At 52.5% G+C, this 16,337-nt stretch overlaps 1 protein-coding gene across 1 annotated transcript; it reads left to right on the top strand.

Annotated features, from left to right (window-relative positions):
* The first annotated feature begins 1,287 nt into the window (after positions 1-1,287).
* Positions 1,288-14,332, top strand: SLC25A37 (solute carrier family 25 member 37). Its single transcript, XM_038166998.2, has 4 exons — positions 1,288-1,554; positions 8,154-8,382; positions 9,614-9,670; positions 10,848-14,332. The coding sequence occupies exons 1-4, from the start codon at positions 1,348-1,350 to the stop codon at positions 11,366-11,368; spliced, it is 1,014 nt and encodes a 337-aa protein (XP_038022926.1). The 5' UTR covers positions 1,288-1,347; the 3' UTR covers positions 11,369-14,332.
* The last annotated feature ends 2,005 nt before the right edge of the window (positions 14,333-16,337 follow it).

Genomic DNA, 16,337 nt, shown 5'->3' on the forward strand with positions numbered 1-16,337 from the left:
GAGTTTTAGCTCAGCTGCTTCCTCGTACGAGGCCGCGTTGCGAAAGGGAAGCTCTTGTGCTTTGATTTACGGCCGTGCTTCGTCCTGCAGACCGGGGTGATGCTCGGGGAGTGCCGGCTGCTGCAATTGCAGCCGGGCACGTGGCTCCCTGGCTCCAAAATGCCACCTCCGGGCTGCTGAGCACCGTGTCACACCTTCTGCCAGCACCGACTCCCAGCTCTTCCTGCTCTTTGGGGCCCGTGGCGTTCTGCCGTGCCTCTCAAGGTTCAGGCAGCAATAAATTGCTTGGCATTATCACGGCCCTTCGTGCAAATGGTTAACCTTGGTTTCAGCGGGTGCGATGCGCCGTGACGCCACCTTCCCAGCAAGGTCAAATTCCAAAGGATCCCGAAAGGAGGGATCCCTTAAAGGCCAGGCTGTTGCTGCAGGCCAACACCACGCAGGTTTTGCCTCACATCTGCACCTCAGGGCTCTAAATACAGTCAGTTTGGGTTGGTTTGATGGAGGAAGCAGTAATTATGTGCAAGGTGGGAGATACAACGAGGGACAGTGCTTGCTGCAGACCCCACCTTCCCCAAAAACCTTTGCAGGGCAGTGCGCGATGCCCTCCCACACCTTCTTATGAACTTTTCTCCCTATGCTGAGCCTCAGGACCAGGCGGGGCGTGGGCACCACATCCAGTGGCTTATTTTAGGGGACATTTAGGGCTGCAGAGCATGCATGGGTTGCTTATTTTAGGGGACATTTGGGGCTGCGGGGGGACTGGATGTGGAGCGTGCATGTGCCAGAGGCTAATTTCCACTTCATTCGCATGAAATGTGCTGATGCCCAACTCCTGAAAAAAAAATTAATAAAATAATAGTAATAATAATAATAAATAGTAATAATAATAATAAAAAAACAAAACAAAACAAAACACTGATTTCCACCTCCTACAAAAATAACGCCTCGCTGACGTCCCCTTCCTTCAAAAAATCCCCTCCCCGTGGCGTCCCGGCCGCGATTTTCCCAATTTTTCTCCCTTTTTCCTCCCCATCCAAACCCAGCTCCGAACCCGGAGCCGCCACCAGCGCGCGCGGGCGCGCCGGCGCGCCCCTCCCGCAAAAGCGCGCGCCCTCCCCTCCCTCCCCCTTAATCCCTCCCCCCTCTCCCCATTCGCCGCCCTCCTCGCCCCGCGCTCCGCGCCGCCCAATGGGAATCGAGCAGGAGGGGGAGGCGGCTCCCTATTGGCTGGCTGGGGGCGGGGCGAGGGCGCGGCTTTAAAGAGAGGGCGCGGGAGCGCGCGAGCCCGTGGCGCGCCGCCCCCCCCCCCTCCCCGCTCCCTCCCCTATCCCCGGCCCTGGGCGCATGGAGCTGGGCTGCGCCGTGGGGGGCTCCGCGGCGGCCCCCCCGGGGCCGGGCCCCCCCCAGGCCGTAGCCGCTGCCGTGGGGCCGATGGAGGGGGAGGATTACGAGAGCCTGCCCAGCGGAGCCTCGCTCGGCACCCACATGTTGGCCGGGGCGGTGGCGGGCATCATGGAGCACAGCGTCATGTACCCGGTGGACTCGGTGAAGGTGGGTGCGATGGGGGGAGAATTGGGGTGTATGGGGTGTTTGGGGGGGTGTATGGGGGGTTTGTGGGGTTGGAAGGGGGCGTATGGGGAGTGTATGGGGGGTGTATGGGGTTGTAAGGGGGTATATGGGGGGTGTTTGGGGTTGTAAGGGGGTGCATGGGGTTGGAAGGGGGCATATGGGGAGTGTATAGGGGGTGTATGGGGTTGTAAGGGTATGTATGGGGTGTTATGGGGCTGTGTTAGGGGGTATGGGGTTGTTAGAGAACGTATGGGGGGTTATGGGGGTGTATTGGGGGATATGGGGTTGTAAGGGTGTGTATGGAGGGGTTATGGGACTGTGTTAGGGGGTATGGGGTTGTTAGAGAATGTATGGGGGAGTTATGGGGCTCTATTGGGGGTATGGGGTTGTAAGGGTGTATATGGAGGGGGTATGGGGTAGTATTGGGAGATAAGGGGTTGTAAGGGTGTGTATGGGGGGCATGGGGCTGTCTTGGGGGGATACGGGGTTGTAAGGGGATGTATGGGGGCGACTATGGGGTTGTAAGGGTGTGTATGGGGGGGCATGGGGCTGTCTTGTGGGATATGGGGTTGCAACGGTGTGTATGGAGGAGTTATGGGGCTGTATTGGGGGTATGGTGTTGTAAGAGTATGTATGGGGCTGTGTTAGAGGGTATGGGGTTGTTAGGGAATGCTTGGGGGGGGTTATGGGGCTGTGTTAGGGGTGTGGGGTTGTAAGGGAATGCTTGGGGGGGTTATGGGGCTGTGTTAGGGGGTATAGGGTTGTAAAGGTATGTATTGGGGGGACTATGGGGTTGTAAGGGTGTGTATGGGGGTCTGTTGGGGCTTATGGGGTTGATAAGGAATGTATGGGGGGTTTTCTGGCCGTATTGGGGGTTATGGTGTTGTAAGTGTGTATGGGGTTGTAAGGAGCTGTATTAGGGAGTATGGGGCTGTTAGGAAATGTATGGGGGACATGGGGTTGTATAGGGGGGTGTGGTGTTGTAAGGGTGTGTATGGGGTTGTAAGGGTTTGTATGGGGGCATGAGGGTGGATGGGGATTTAAGGGGTGTGTGGGTAGATGTAAGGGGTATAAAGTGGGGTTTTATGAAGGTTTAAGGGGTTGTTTGGGGCGTGTAAGGGGTTGCTTCGAGGGAGTTTAAAGGGCAGCGTGTGCATGGGGTTGTATGGGGGGTGCACGGGGTATAGGGGTACAAGGGGCTGCGTGGATAGAATATAAAGGGGGTGTTTTTGGGGTATGGGGGTGCAAGGGGTTGGTAAAGGGGGGTCACGGGGTATGGGGTGCAAGGGGCTGCTTGGGGTGTAGGTGTGCAAGGGGGGTACAAGGGGGTGTGTATAGGGTAAAGGGTTTCAGGGAGGAGCAGGAGCTGCTGTTGGGGTGGCAGAGAGCAGCCAAATTTCCCTTTCTTGCCGCACATCCCCCTCCTGCTGCAGCAGGGGGTGTGAATGCTGTAGGGTTTGTGGGGTTGGAATATAGGGCTGAGGGTCGGTGACAGCCTGGACGAGCCCTGGGATGGGGCAGCCCTACTGCTGCCCCCCCAGCACCTTCCAGATCCCAAAAGGGCACCTGTGGCAGGAGCTGCACTTTCCTCATACATATGGCTGTCCCACTTGGTAGCAAAACCCCATTTTTTGGGGTTTTTCCCCCAAAGCTGGCTCCTTGAAGTGACGCTGCCCAGCCCCGCGGGCGTCACGCCGTGCTCGGGAGGTCATTTCCTCTGCGGGGAAAGGGAGGGGGAAGAAAAACAAAAACGAAAGCGGTGCCCGGCTCCTGGCAGCTCGAGGTGTCCTATAGGGAAGCTGCCACCTGCGGTGAATTCCCATACAGCGAGCTGCCCCGTGGAGCTTAACGAACCGGGTGCTAATTAAGCTCTAAGCAGCAACTCTCCTTCACTCCAACACGGGAAATATTCCTCCAGAAGGGAATCAAGCTGTCCTGCTCCTGGTGGTTATTGGGGTCGGCGAGCAGAGCAATGGGGCGGCTTCTCTTGGGGGCGTCCCGGCCACCCCCGTGCTCCTCGCGAGCCCCGTGGAGGAAATATTTTGGTCCCTGCAGGCGGCTTCCTCTCAAAGAGAAAGCGAAAACGCCGCGATTTGGGGAATTGCTTGTTTTGGCTGCTTGCACAATTCCCCAGCTCGAGGTTCGGGGCCGTGATGCCGCTGTCCTATTAGGGGCGGCAGCATTTTGCCCCGTGTGTTTTTTTTCTGCTCCGTGGGCACGCGGGATGCTTTGGGATCCCGTTCTTAGGGCTGCAGAGCTCCTGCAGACCCCCTGGGACCCTCCTCGTCCTTGGGGTGCAGGGGGACACGGGCTGTATGGTGGCTTTGTAGGGGCGAGAGGCCTCGTCCCCCTGGGGATAGGGCAGCCAGGGATGTCTGTCTGTCTGTAGGGACGGACGGGCAGCTTGTGGGGAGGGATGTTACGAGGGTTAATCTGCCCTGGGCTGCCCGGCTCGTTTTGGGGCTTGCAACACCGGTCCTGAAAACCCACAGATCTTAGGGCAAGGCAGAGCTGTGGTCCCGAGTTTTGGGGTCAGGGCGCTTGCCTCGGTTTTGGGTTTGGTGGTGGGAGAGGCTCTGTACCCACAATATGTGGCCACAGGAGCAGTTGTGCCTGTTTAGGGGGCAGCGTGGGTGCTGCAAGCCTTTTGGGGTCACCCCGTCAGCCTGGGCAGCCTCTCCTGGGGGTCCCCAGCCAGGCACCCCGCTGCAAAACAGCCTCACCAACCCCAAAAATGGGTTTTGGGGCCGCTCCTTGAGCACTCAGCTGGGTAACAAGCCCCCACGGTGTGGGAATCAGGTTGTAGGGTGGCTGTAAGGCCACGTGCATGGAGCTCTGTGCGCATTCCTCGGCTTGTGGGGGAAATTTGGGATGGTTGTAGGGGAAATTAGGGGCTGGAGGCATCATCCTTCTGCACGCCTGGGTCCAGCAGGCGTTATTCCAAGCCTGTGCACCCCAAATCCACGCCTTTTAATCACATTTACTCCTGGAAAAATGGCATTTCCTCCCGGTCAGTGAGGTGGGAAAAAAAAACTGGTGGTTTTGGGAAAAATCTGGTGGTTTTGGTGTGTTTTGGGGAGTCTGGGGTATGGTGTGTGCCACACGGATGCACTGGGGGAGCAGCCAGGGAAGAAATGAGGTGCCTGAGCTAATTAGTCCAGCTGCCCGTCAAATTAGCGATGCTTGGCAGGAAAATGAGAAGCTGGAGAAGCGGTGGTGAAACACTTTTGGGTAGAAAACCGGCCGGGACCACGGCTGGTGTCAGCTGCTGGCAAAGCTTTTGGGGTTGAAATGGGGAATGGGATCCAGCACCGAGCTTTCCTCCTTCGGGATTTCGTGCTGCGTGCCCCAGGTGAGGAGCAGGGGATGGGAGATGGTGGGGATGGGAGCACGGAGGGTGATGCCTGTTGGGTTTTCTGTAGGATTTTGGGACCTGCATGTGGGAATGGCATCCTCGGGGTGCTCCCTGATCCCGAAGCTGTCCCTTTTTGCTTTTATTTCGTGCGCCTGGGCTCCAACCAGGGCTGCCCGGGGACGCTGGCGGCGGCGCTCTCCTGCCTTACGCAACGAGGATTTAACCCGAGGAGGTGGAGGAGAATTTCTGGCCGGCGAACAACAGGGGCGGGAGCTCCTGGAGGAGCTTGAGGGTTTCAGATAAGTGGCAAAAAGAGCAAAAAAATCATCCGCTGGCAGCCTCGGGAGGTGCAGCACCCAGCACCCTGTTTGCTCCGGCCACGATAAGCTTATCCCGGCTGGGGCAGAGCCCAGCCTGCTCCCAGCTCCTGGTGCTGCAGGATCTGTGTGTGCTGTGCTTTTTTTTTTTGGGTTGTTCCAGGGCTTTTTGGCCCATTTGTGTCCCGTGGAAGGTGCTGGGCTGTGGGGTTGGTGATGCAATGGGCGGCGTGGGTCGGGCGCGGCTACTGCTGCCTTCAGGAGCCCTCCAAAACGGGTCAGATAATGCAAGAAGCAGGGAAAAAAATGAGTATTTACAAGTATTTACATGTTTTTGTGTGGAAGCAGCTGGATTTCCAGCAGGAGGGTGCTCAGGACCACGTGCCAGGAGGGTGCTTTGCTGCTCCGTGCAGCGCTTTTCCCCTGTTTTTCCCCCGTAACCCCTGCAGAGGAGGGGATGCTGCCACGTGCTTCGGTTTCCCCCGGTTTTGGAGGCTCCCTGGCAAGAAGCCGGGCTGAGATGGAGATGGTTTGTGGAGTCCGAGAGTGAAGCAACGCCTTCAAGTCGAAACCAGCAGCGCACGGCCCCCGGCTGGATGCGGCCGGTGGGTGCCGCTGAGTCACCCTGACAGCAGGGCACGGCCCAATCCGCCCCAAATCCGCCCCAATTTCTGCACCCTTAGGGCTGGGAGGGTGCCAAAACCTGATGAGCAGAGGGTCTCAGACCCTTGTGCATGCCAAGCAAAAGCTGAGAGCTGTAAATTTTTTTTTTTAAGCGTTTTTCAGGGTATTTTGGTGCTGTTGCTGCATTTCAAGGCAGGCTGCTCTCTGCTTTTTGGGGTTATTTCCAGTGCTGTGGAGCAGGGAGCTTTCCTTTGTTGCTCCCCCCACGCCGAGGGAAGGTGGCCTTGGAGCTTTCCCCAAACACGGAGCTTGTTTTTGCTGCGGGCACCCACGGGGTGCACAGTGTGGGGGCCAGCTGGGACCGTGCTGTGGGGCTGCAGCAGCTGCTGGGCAACGCACGGGGCAGGGAAAAAGGCAAGAAACAAGGGGATGCAAATCCTGGAGGGTGAAGCCTTGTAATGATGACTGAGCAATGCTTCAGGTCTGAAATTCAGCCAGCTGCTCGGCTACGTCACTTACCAAATTAGTTTTTTGTTTTTTTATTTTTTTTTTAGGATATTTGCTATGAGTGCAGTGATTTATTTGGATTAGCCCCGCTTATTTCTCTGCTCCTTAGCAGCTTGAATTAGGGCACTGCTTAAAGTCTGGAATTCAGCCCCGATCTCTTCCTTGGTCTCAGACCAGTGCCCGTGGAGGTTTTTGGTCACCAGCGTGCGCCGAGGAATCCAAGGTCCAAACCTGCCCCACTCGCATTGGTTCAATCTCCTCTGTTGCCCCCTGGTTAATTGCTGAAGGGCTTTGATAAGCTCCGAGGGCCACATCCTGCTGCAGGAGCGTGGAGGAGGCACGGGAGAGCCCAGCTTTTTCTGGTGCTGAGCTGCTGCTAAGGAGCAGGCAGCAAAATCCTCTTGTGCTTTACCTGCAAGGGTGGCACCGGGGTTGGGGGCACCGCTACTGCTGGAAAGAAGCAAAATAAATAAATAAATTTTAATTCTGGATGATGAGAGGATTGCATTCACTGCCACAGCTTTCAATATTGATCGGGGAAGGGCTGCTCTTGTGTTAACCCCGTGATTAAAGCAAGCCAGTTTTGTGTTTCTGGGCTTAAATTTGGATCCCAAGGTGTTGCACCGCCAAACTGATGGCTTAGGTGTAGTCTGTCTCCTGTAGAGCTGAAGCATGCTGAGTTGTAGGGAATTAAAGCTAATTTCAGGTGCCCATCAAGAAGTTGCTGATGCTGGGGCTGTGATTACAGCAAAGCCTTGACCTGCAGCGTGGAGGGGGCACGGATCCGTGGCTGCCCCCTTATCTCCTCCTCTTATCAGCCGTGCTCGTGCACTGGGCTGACCTTAGCAGGGTGCCTGGTGGCAGCACACCCTGGCATGTTATTAGGAAGCTGAGATCTGACCTCGGAAGGCATCCTATAAATCCTGAGCAGCCTTAGGATTGTGTCTGTGAAACCTCTCCCCTACCAGAGCATTTATGGTGGGCGCTCACTGCCATGAGCATTTCTGGTAGAGGGATGCCACCAGCCTGCAGAAGCTTGAAGCAAACTCAAGCAAGTAATTTTTTTTATTATAATTAAGTGATGGGAATGAGTTTTAAAATATATTTTTGGATCCCCTGAGCTTGGCTGTCTTCAAAACTTGGTGCAAAGCTCCCAGCCCAGGGTGCAGGGGACCCTAAAATGTGGGGGTGATGTGCCCTAGGATGGCTCAGGGCTCTCCGTGGCAGGCTCCTGGGGACAAATAATCCCCAAGGGTCTTCCTGGCACCCAAATTTTTTAGCTTGCCCTTCTAGGAAACTCGTTTCCCAGTCGGCTGGACTCACCCTGCTCGCTGGGTATCGAAAGCAGAGCGACTGCAGGAGGAACAAGCTGGGGCAGAGCCGGGAGTGTTGCAAGCAGGAGGCAATTAGAGCCCTAACTGCGTTTCTTCACCTCGGCTTTTGAACAATTGCCCTTAATTCCCTGGGCATAAACAGGAGCAGAGGTTACGCTTCCCTCCATGAGCAGGCTCCTTCTGGTGTTGCAATGGGATCGTGGGCTTCTCGGGGCTGATTTAGCAGGAGAAATGTGAATAAATGGTGCTTGGGCATGGGTGCACTGGGTTTTTTGGGGGGGTTCTGAAGCTTTGGTGGGGCTTGGGCTCCAGCTCAATACTTTATTAATTATTTACCCATCTAATGGTGCTGGATTTTGGATCTTGAGCTTCATTCTGTGGTTTGTGGGTGCTGCATTGAGGGCAGGGAATTGAAGCCTCTCCCCTGGCTGTGCTCTGTTGCAGACGAGGATGCAGAGCCTGCAGCCGGACCCCAAAGCCCAGTACAGGAGCGTGTACGAAGCCCTGAAGAAGATTGTCCTGACCGAAGGCTTCTGGAGGCCTTTACGTGGCATCAACGTCACCATGCTGGGGGCTGGCCCTGCCCACGCCATGTACTTTGCCTGCTACGAAAAAATTAAGAAGAGTCTCAGCGACACCATCCAGCACGGAGGAAACAGCCACTTGGCCAATGGTATTTTATTTTTTAATTTTTTGCACAAAAGCAGCTTGCAGTGAGCAGCTTTTTCCTTTTTTGCCTTGCACACGGAGCTGCCAGCCCTCGCTGCTCTGTTCCTGAGAGCGCCCTGCTCTCGTACCAGCCCTGTGGGTGCCCAGCAGGAGGGTGCAGGATGTAACCCCAGGCTCGCACACGATTTTGGGAGCCCTGGGAAGGCAGGGGGAAGGAAACCAGTTACGTGAGCGTGGCACTGGCCCTCCAGCCAAGTTCTTTGTGCTCCTTTGTGCACATTTCCACACAGAATCTTTAATCCCCAAATTTTCAAGCCTCTGCACATTGGACAAGGGGTGTTCCCAGGCAGTGCCTGGCTTTTCCTGGCTTTTTTTTGGAGCTGCCATCCAAACCTCAGGAGCTCTGAAGCCCTGGTGGTTCCCTACCGCTCCAGTGTGGCCAAGCACGCTGCATCCCCGCTCCTCAAGTGCTTTGCCATGGGCTTTGCTTCTGCCAGGAAGGTTTATAAATAAATAATAATAAATAAATTCAGGTCAAGGCGTCGAGCTGTAACAGCAGGCACCCTGTAACGGGGCAGCTGGGCTTGCAGGAGGTTGTGCAGGGGACTTCATGGGGCATGGCACGCACTCGATTTGACTCAACCAACTCAGTTAAGGGCGCGATGTCCTTCTGGCTTGCTGCTTTCTGCTCGTATTGTGCTTTTTCTGTCTGCCTTTCAAGTAGCTACAGGCTTTCGGGACCAGCTGGGAAGCGAAAGCACTGTGAAAAATGACCGAAAGTCGTTTGGGCAACAGAATCGGCGATGGAAACTTACATCAAAGGGGCAGGTGTGGCTCCAGGCCTCTCCTCGAGCCAAGTGCGGAGTCATTAATGGATGGATGGAGGCTTGCAGAATCCGTGCAATTAGCGTTTAAAGCCCAGACTGCGTAAACGGATGAAAAACGCCTAATTATAGATGCACTGAGCCAGTTCTAAGTGTTGCTCACTTCTCGGTCTAGTGCAAGCTGAGTTAAGCCGGTGGCGTCTTGCGTAGGCAAAGCCGTGTGAATTGTTGGAGGGAGCAGCAAATGGGGTGCTGCCGGGGCTGGCTTGCAGATCCTGCCCTCTGTCCAGCTGCCCTGGCTGGGTTTTTCCATACTGGAAACCAGTTGTGTTACTGGGTGCTCCCATGGGCTTGCTGCTGAGCTCTGCAGACCTCCAGATCTCCTCTGAACGATGCTTTTGTGTCTTGCAGGTATAGCTGGGAGCGTGGCCACCTTGCTGCATGATGCAGTGATGAATCCAGCTGAAGGTAAGGTCCTTGCTGTGCCCTGTTAGCCCAGTAAGGTGCTGGGGATGCTCCGTGCCCGCTCAGCACCGTGAGCCCTTTGTGGTGGTGACGCTGCTCCCTTTCTGAATGAGATCAGAAGGGCCAGCACCAAGGGAGAAATTCTTTCTGGCTCTTTTCCCTCATTTTCTGGGGCCTTGTGAGGTGTCTGCATGATATTTCGTGGCTCTGCAAGAAAACTGGTGTCACCTTTTTGGTGTCACCCCTGTGCCTACTTCAGCTCGGTCTGTAGAGCAGAGGTGCCAGCAGCAGCTTGAGTCACGATGCCCTCACGGCTCTGTCAGTAAATCTTTGCTGAAGTGGTTGTGGTTTTTCTGAAGCTCTGGACTACCAAAACAAAGCAGAGCTCGGTCAGGTTGTCAGGCAGGTAGAGCAGCCGGTAGGGCCAGTGCGTGGCCTTTCTGGTGGGAGAAATCTGGTGCAGGAGGGCTAACAGTAAAATCCACCTAAAATGGAGACAGCGAGCTGGACTGCTGTCTGGTGTTAACATATTCAGCTTCTGAGCTGGACCAAAAGCAAATTTTTTTTAGGGAAAAAAACTGTCTTTAATATTAAAAATCCCTTTATTCAGGATAAATAACCTCTTGCTTCAGCTGAGGTTGTTCCACCTGAGCATGTTGGGCATGGTGAGGTCCCTGCCACTCCAGGGTGACATCCAGTCATTAAACCACCTTGGTGTGCCTGATGGTTCCATGCACGAGCTCTGCATCCCCTCAGCTGCACCTGGGGGTCCTCGTGCATCTGTCCTAATCCCATTCTAGCTTGATTTAATGATGCTCGAGGGGTGCCTTGACCCGTGGAATTAGAGAGGTGTCAATCCAGGGCTGAGCAACTGTGTCCCCTGTTGAGTTTCCTTAGGGATATCAGGGGAAAGGGGGGGGGGGATTTATGGATCCTTTTGATAAAATTTTGATAAAAGTATGGCATTTTGCTGCAGAAATGCCAGTTCTGTGTCACAACCCTTCAAACTTAGAAGTCAAACTTGGAAGGGGAGGCTGGGCCTGCGTGGCTGGGGCTCGGAGCGGGGCCTAGGCCGGGTGCCGCAATATCCAAGCAGCGCATTCCTTGGCTAATAAACCTTCATCTCCTTCCCTCCATGCTGCCTGCCGTGCCTCCCCTTGTGGTGGTCACCCCTGAGCAGTGGTGAAGCAGCGGATGCAGATGTTCAACTCCCCCTACAAGTCCGTCCTGCAGTGCGTGAGGACAGTGCGGCGCACCGAGGGCTTGGGCGCCTTCTACCGCAGCTACACCACGCAGCTCACCATGAACGTCCCCTTCCAGGCCATTCACTTCATCACCTACGAGTTCATGCAGGAGCAGGTGAACCCCCGCCGGGAGTACAACCCCTTGTCCCACGTCTTCGCCGGCGGCGTCGCGGGGGCCGTGGCCGCCGCCGCTACCACCCCTCTGGACGTCTGCAAGACTTTGCTCAACACTCAAGAGAACACGGCCCTGAGCTCGCTGAACATCAGCGGGCACCTCTCGGGCATGGTGAACGCCTTCAGGACTGTCTACAAGCTGGGGGGCGTCGCGGGGTATTTCCGAGGGGTGCAGGCGCGCGTCATCTACCAGATCCCATCGACGGCCATCGCCTGGTCGGTGTATGAGTTCTTCAAGTACTTCCTCACCAAGCACAAGCTGGAGAAAAGGACATCCTTTTGAAGGAAGGACACGGAGTGAATTCAAGGCTCGGTGTCCCTTCTGTGTGTGCGGGCCACCGGCGCCGGGTCCCTGCTAAAAACAGGCCGGGGTCCTGGTGGGGGCACAGCTGACGCCTGCTTTCCCCCTCCCTGGGGGGAAGGAGGGCTCAAAATGCTCCTCAGCCACCCGTTCCCCTCGTCGCTTAAAGGATGAAATAGTTTATAAAGACTTATAATAATATATATATTTAATAACTTTATTTTGGAGAAGCAAAATCGTTAACTGGTATTTTTTTTTCCCTGGATAAGTTTGAAGATGTAGTTTACTCCTCACCAGAAGGTCTAGGTTATGAAACCTAGGCTGTTTTTTTTGTTTTTTACGGTGAAGAAGCAAAATATCCTCTGGTAGAACTTTTTATATAAATATAAAATAGATGGATAATGTTTATCCTTTATTTTTCTATGTAGGCGTTTGGTTTGTTTTTTTAAATATTATTACAGCTAGATGCTGAGCTGTTTAAAAAGGGCTAAATTCTTCCATCGTGTGCAAGGAAGACACAAAAGCATTTATTTTTATAGCCAGATTGGCTTTAATTACACAGCATTTAGCCCCCAAACAGTGGCCTGGATTCTCCTGTGGGTGTCGAGGGACTTGGTAACCCCTTGGGACTTGCTGGGGCCCTTGGGGAGAAGGAATGGGGACACCACTTTGGGAAACAGTAGGATGCCAGCAGGGGCACCCCAAAATGCCTGGTCACTTTGCAGAGGAGGGGATATATATATATTTTTTACAAGGAGACTCTTAAAAATGTCAATTTTAAAAGAATAGTATTTTTTTCAAACACTTTTTTTTTTTAAAGGTACATTTTTATGGTGTGTGATAGCTGGAACAGGCTTCGTCCTCCCTTAATTTATTTGTACTTCTTTCTCACTAAGGCCCCAATCCTGCTTCCAGGAGCACCCAGGAGCATCCTGAGAGCTTCTGGGCTTGGAGCAGGGTGCGTGGAGCTGCTGGGTGCATCCTGGCAGCACCAAACCAGCAGCCAGCACCGAAAACCTTGGAAAAGTCCAAATTGCAGACCTGGAGCTGCCTTTGGGTCTGTGTTTGACAATAAATTGCTGCTCATCTCTGTTCGAGGAGGGGTAAAAACCACAACCTGGAGAGGTTCCTTGTGCTGTGGGTTTGGCTTCGCTGCTGCAAAAGCTGAGATCTGTGGTGTTCAGCAACGTTGTGCCTGCTCTGAAAGGTGTCAGCCTTATTGCTCCTGCTGGGAACGGCTCTTCCCAATGCATCCTTCGTGTTTGCCTTTGTAGAAATGCAGATTTTTGGAGCGGAGCCTTTGTGCTGGGGACTGGAGAGCCCCAAAATGCCCTTCCCAGGTTTGAGGGGGCCGGGTTTGCCCCACAGATGGCACCAGGTAGTTGTGCAAACTTGGTGAGATATCTCGGGGGGGTGGGTTTTGGGTGCCTGAACCACTTACGTGGGTGATCAATGACAAAATTGAGGGAGTCTTTTAGGGGTTGGAGGACACCGATGGGCAAATCTCGCACCCAGGTATTTCAGGCTGGTCCCATCCCACTGCTGTGCTGGGGGCAGCTTCTGCTGTGCCCCAGATGAGGCTTCAGCTCGTTTTTTGGCATGAGGAAGGGCTGCAGCGTGGCTGGCACGCATCGCTGGGGTTGTCCCATGAGCCAGGCATGCTGTACGGGATGACACTAAGCAGAGCTCAAAGCCTCTCGCTCCGTTATTTGGAGAAGCCGAATCGCAGAGCACCTCCGTGGGGCGGTGCTGCTTGTGCCTTGTGTAAATTAACCTCGTGCCAATGACACGATGAGGCTCTCCATGCCTTTTTGTCACTGAAACCGAACGAATCACTGTGTCCAACGCACCCTTTGTCTTAAAAGTGCAAAACGTTTACCCTCGAGGCCGCTGGAAGAAGCCCTCAGCCCCTGCAGGGTCCTCAAGGCTGGGGATCCTCGAGCTTGCTGCTGGGCTTGGGCATCTTTTTTTTTCTTTTCCTTTCTTTTTAGAAACTAGAGTCACTAAGAGGAACCAGACATGCACAAAAAAATTCCATCGGAGATGGGCACGAACACTTAGACGAAAATTTTGGGTCACTTTAATGCTGAGAGGCGAAGTGTAGCGTAACGGGGAGGGCGGCAGCTTTTTGGTGCAGCTTCCCCAGGAGTCAAACTCAGCCGTGCATCATCCTCTTCCTCTGCTCACTGGGATGTCAGAATCCTGATTTTTATTTTTTATTTTTGGTGGCTGCTCCTGGAAACCCCGGTGTCCCCTTGGGGGCTTGGTGGGCAGGGTCAGCCCTGGCTGTGCAGCCGAGCGTCCTGCTCGGAGGGGGGTGTTGCTTCCCATTTCGGCTGCTTTCCAGGAAAATGAGTGTCTGGTTCCCTCTGGAGCATGGAGCACATAAGGCATCGAGCAAAAGCAACCAGGTTTTCTTGGGAACTTGCTCTCCCTTGAGCTGAGAGTGGGTGAGGAGCACTTCTATGTTTATCGAGCTCTTTATTGATTACTCTGGGTACTCAATAAAATCTGGCTTCCCATTCTTCAGCTGGAAATGAGAAATCCACGAGAAATGCCCCGTTGGTCTAAAAACTGCAGAAATCCGTTCAATAAATGTTCGTTTCCTGCTGTGCTCGATGCTGGATCCCCAGCTCAAAGCCCCTTCACCAAAGCCGTTGCTCCTCCTCTCTTCCTGTGTTCAGTTTGGAAGTTTTGCTGCGAGTCTGAAGTTATTTTAACCTGGTATGTGAAACATGTACTGCTGCTTTGTCTGCAACGAACGCACATGTATTTAAGGGGGAGGATGAGTAACTTTGTCCGCAGTTCTTTATTATTATTATTTTTTTGCCTGCTTTGGAGTTCAGTGTGTTCTCTTAAATTTATATTTAACGATGCAGGAGTTCAGTTGTGAAATGCTGCTACAGTTGTATCACTGGAGCTCAAGGAAATAAAAAGAAAATCTGATTTTTTTGGCCTTTTGGGCTCAATGCGTGTGGCTGGTTTTGGCTGTGGGTGCTGGGGCTGGGTCACGGGGCTGAGCAGGAGCCCTGCAGCTGGTGCCTGGAGGGTTGGTGCCTTCTAGTGGTGTCCAAGGGAGTAAAGCTCAAGGAAGAAAACCCTCCTGGGAAGGGTTTTACAGCCATATAACAGGCTGGTGATCCTCTAGGAGTGCTGCAGAGCATTTGGGAAAGAGCATTTGGGAACATCCTTCTGCAGAGCAAACCATCTTTTTGGTTTGGAAAACCCCAAGTCTGGGGTTTTCTTCCCACCTGTGAGAAAATGGATGGGGAGGAGCTGTTTTTTTGCTCTGGGGTCAAAGAAACATCCATTTCAGGGCTGAATGCATGATTTAGAAGGCTCCATGGGATTTAGGCTCCCTGCTGCACCCCCTCAGCATACAAAATGCTCTAAAACCATGTTTCAGCTTACTGAGCCTTCCCCATCTCTGATCTCAGAGTAAGAGCTGAAAACTCCCTGGTGTAAATCCCCAGTCTTAAAAACGAGCGGGAAAATTAGTTTTGGGAGCAGCTTTGCACAATTTCGATGAGGGAATGGAGCAGAAATCAGTTTCCTTTCAGTTTCGTTTCAGAAATGCCAGGTTTCAGGTACACACCTTGCAATGACGGGAAGTGATTTCAGTGAGATCCCAATGCTGGGATCAGGAGATGGGTCTGAAACCTTAAAGATTAACTCTTGTCATGCCTACATCTCTCTAAAAGACATCGCTTGTCCTGATGTGCTGCTGTAAAAAATAAATAAAAACACAAGTCTGATGTCCTCAGGGGGTGCTGGAATAAAAAAGGGGGGTCCTGGATGTGCTGGTTCCTGCTCAGTTGAGGGACAGATCCACCCCAAAAAGCTTTGTGTTTCTCTGCACTTTCTCTTTTCCTTGTTTTCTTTCTTTTTTTTTTTTTTTTTTTTTTTTTTTTTTTTTAACCTTCAGTGCCAATAAGATGCCATCGGTGTCCTGGGGTGGAGGCTTGGCTGATGTGCTGATGAGACAAGATCAAGAGATAAAGCGCTGTTTATGCCCAGCAAAATGTTTTTGGGCTGTTTTATGTTTCTATTTGCGTTGTGGGGTAAATATTTAATTCCCCTGGAGCAAACGTGTCTGTAGTCCTGAGAGGTGGGGCTTTTGCTCAGAGGAGATGGGGATGGTTTCCAGGAAACCATCCACGTTTTTCTTTGTTAAATCCAATTTTTGGATATTTCTGGTTATCTGATTTCACCAGATTTTTCCCCAGACACGGAGGCAGGGGAAGCCACATGTGCTGCATCAACTGTAGCTGGGTCACAAATGCGTCTTTAGCTGAAAAACACTCAAATAGGCAGCTGACAGGCCTGATGGGCCATTCGCAACACAAAACTTTAATTTTTCCTTAAAATCTTGCACGTTCCAGAGAGGATTTGTTTTTCTAATTGACACTAATGGTTTCTCTGGAACCAGTACAGCTTATCGTGTGAATATCTTTTGAGGGTATTTCTTAAATGTGTGTTATTTATCCGGTAGACTGTGGAAACTCTTTAAACGTGCAGGATTTCCTGCAGCAAAGTGTAGGGCAGCGGGTGTCTGCTTTGCTCCGTCCTGTCATTATCTGGGAATCTTGGGTGGGTACCAAGAAATAAATGAATATTTATAATAAATATTTAATTTAACAAATACATTAATTTAATTTAATAAATGAATAAGTTAAATTTAATGAATAAGTTAAATTTAATAAATAAGTTAAATTTAATAAATAAGTTAAAATTAATAAGTTAAATTTAATAAATAAATTAAATTTAATAAATAAAATTAATAAATAAATACTTTGCAGTCCATGTCTCAAAGTCCCTAACTGATGTTCTCCCTGGGGGTCTGTAGGTCTGCCAAAAAAAGCAGAAAAGGGGAAAAATGCAAAATAACAGGTGTGGAATATTGAATGGGGATGGTGGTGATGTTCCCATCCTGCTGCTATCGGTCTCAAGG

This window comes from Anas platyrhynchos, chromosome 23 (assembly GCF_047663525.1).
Source record: "Anas platyrhynchos isolate ZD024472 breed Pekin duck chromosome 23, IASCAAS_PekinDuck_T2T, whole genome shotgun sequence".
NCBI classification, from domain to species: Eukaryota; Metazoa; Chordata; class Aves; order Anseriformes; family Anatidae; genus Anas; species Anas platyrhynchos.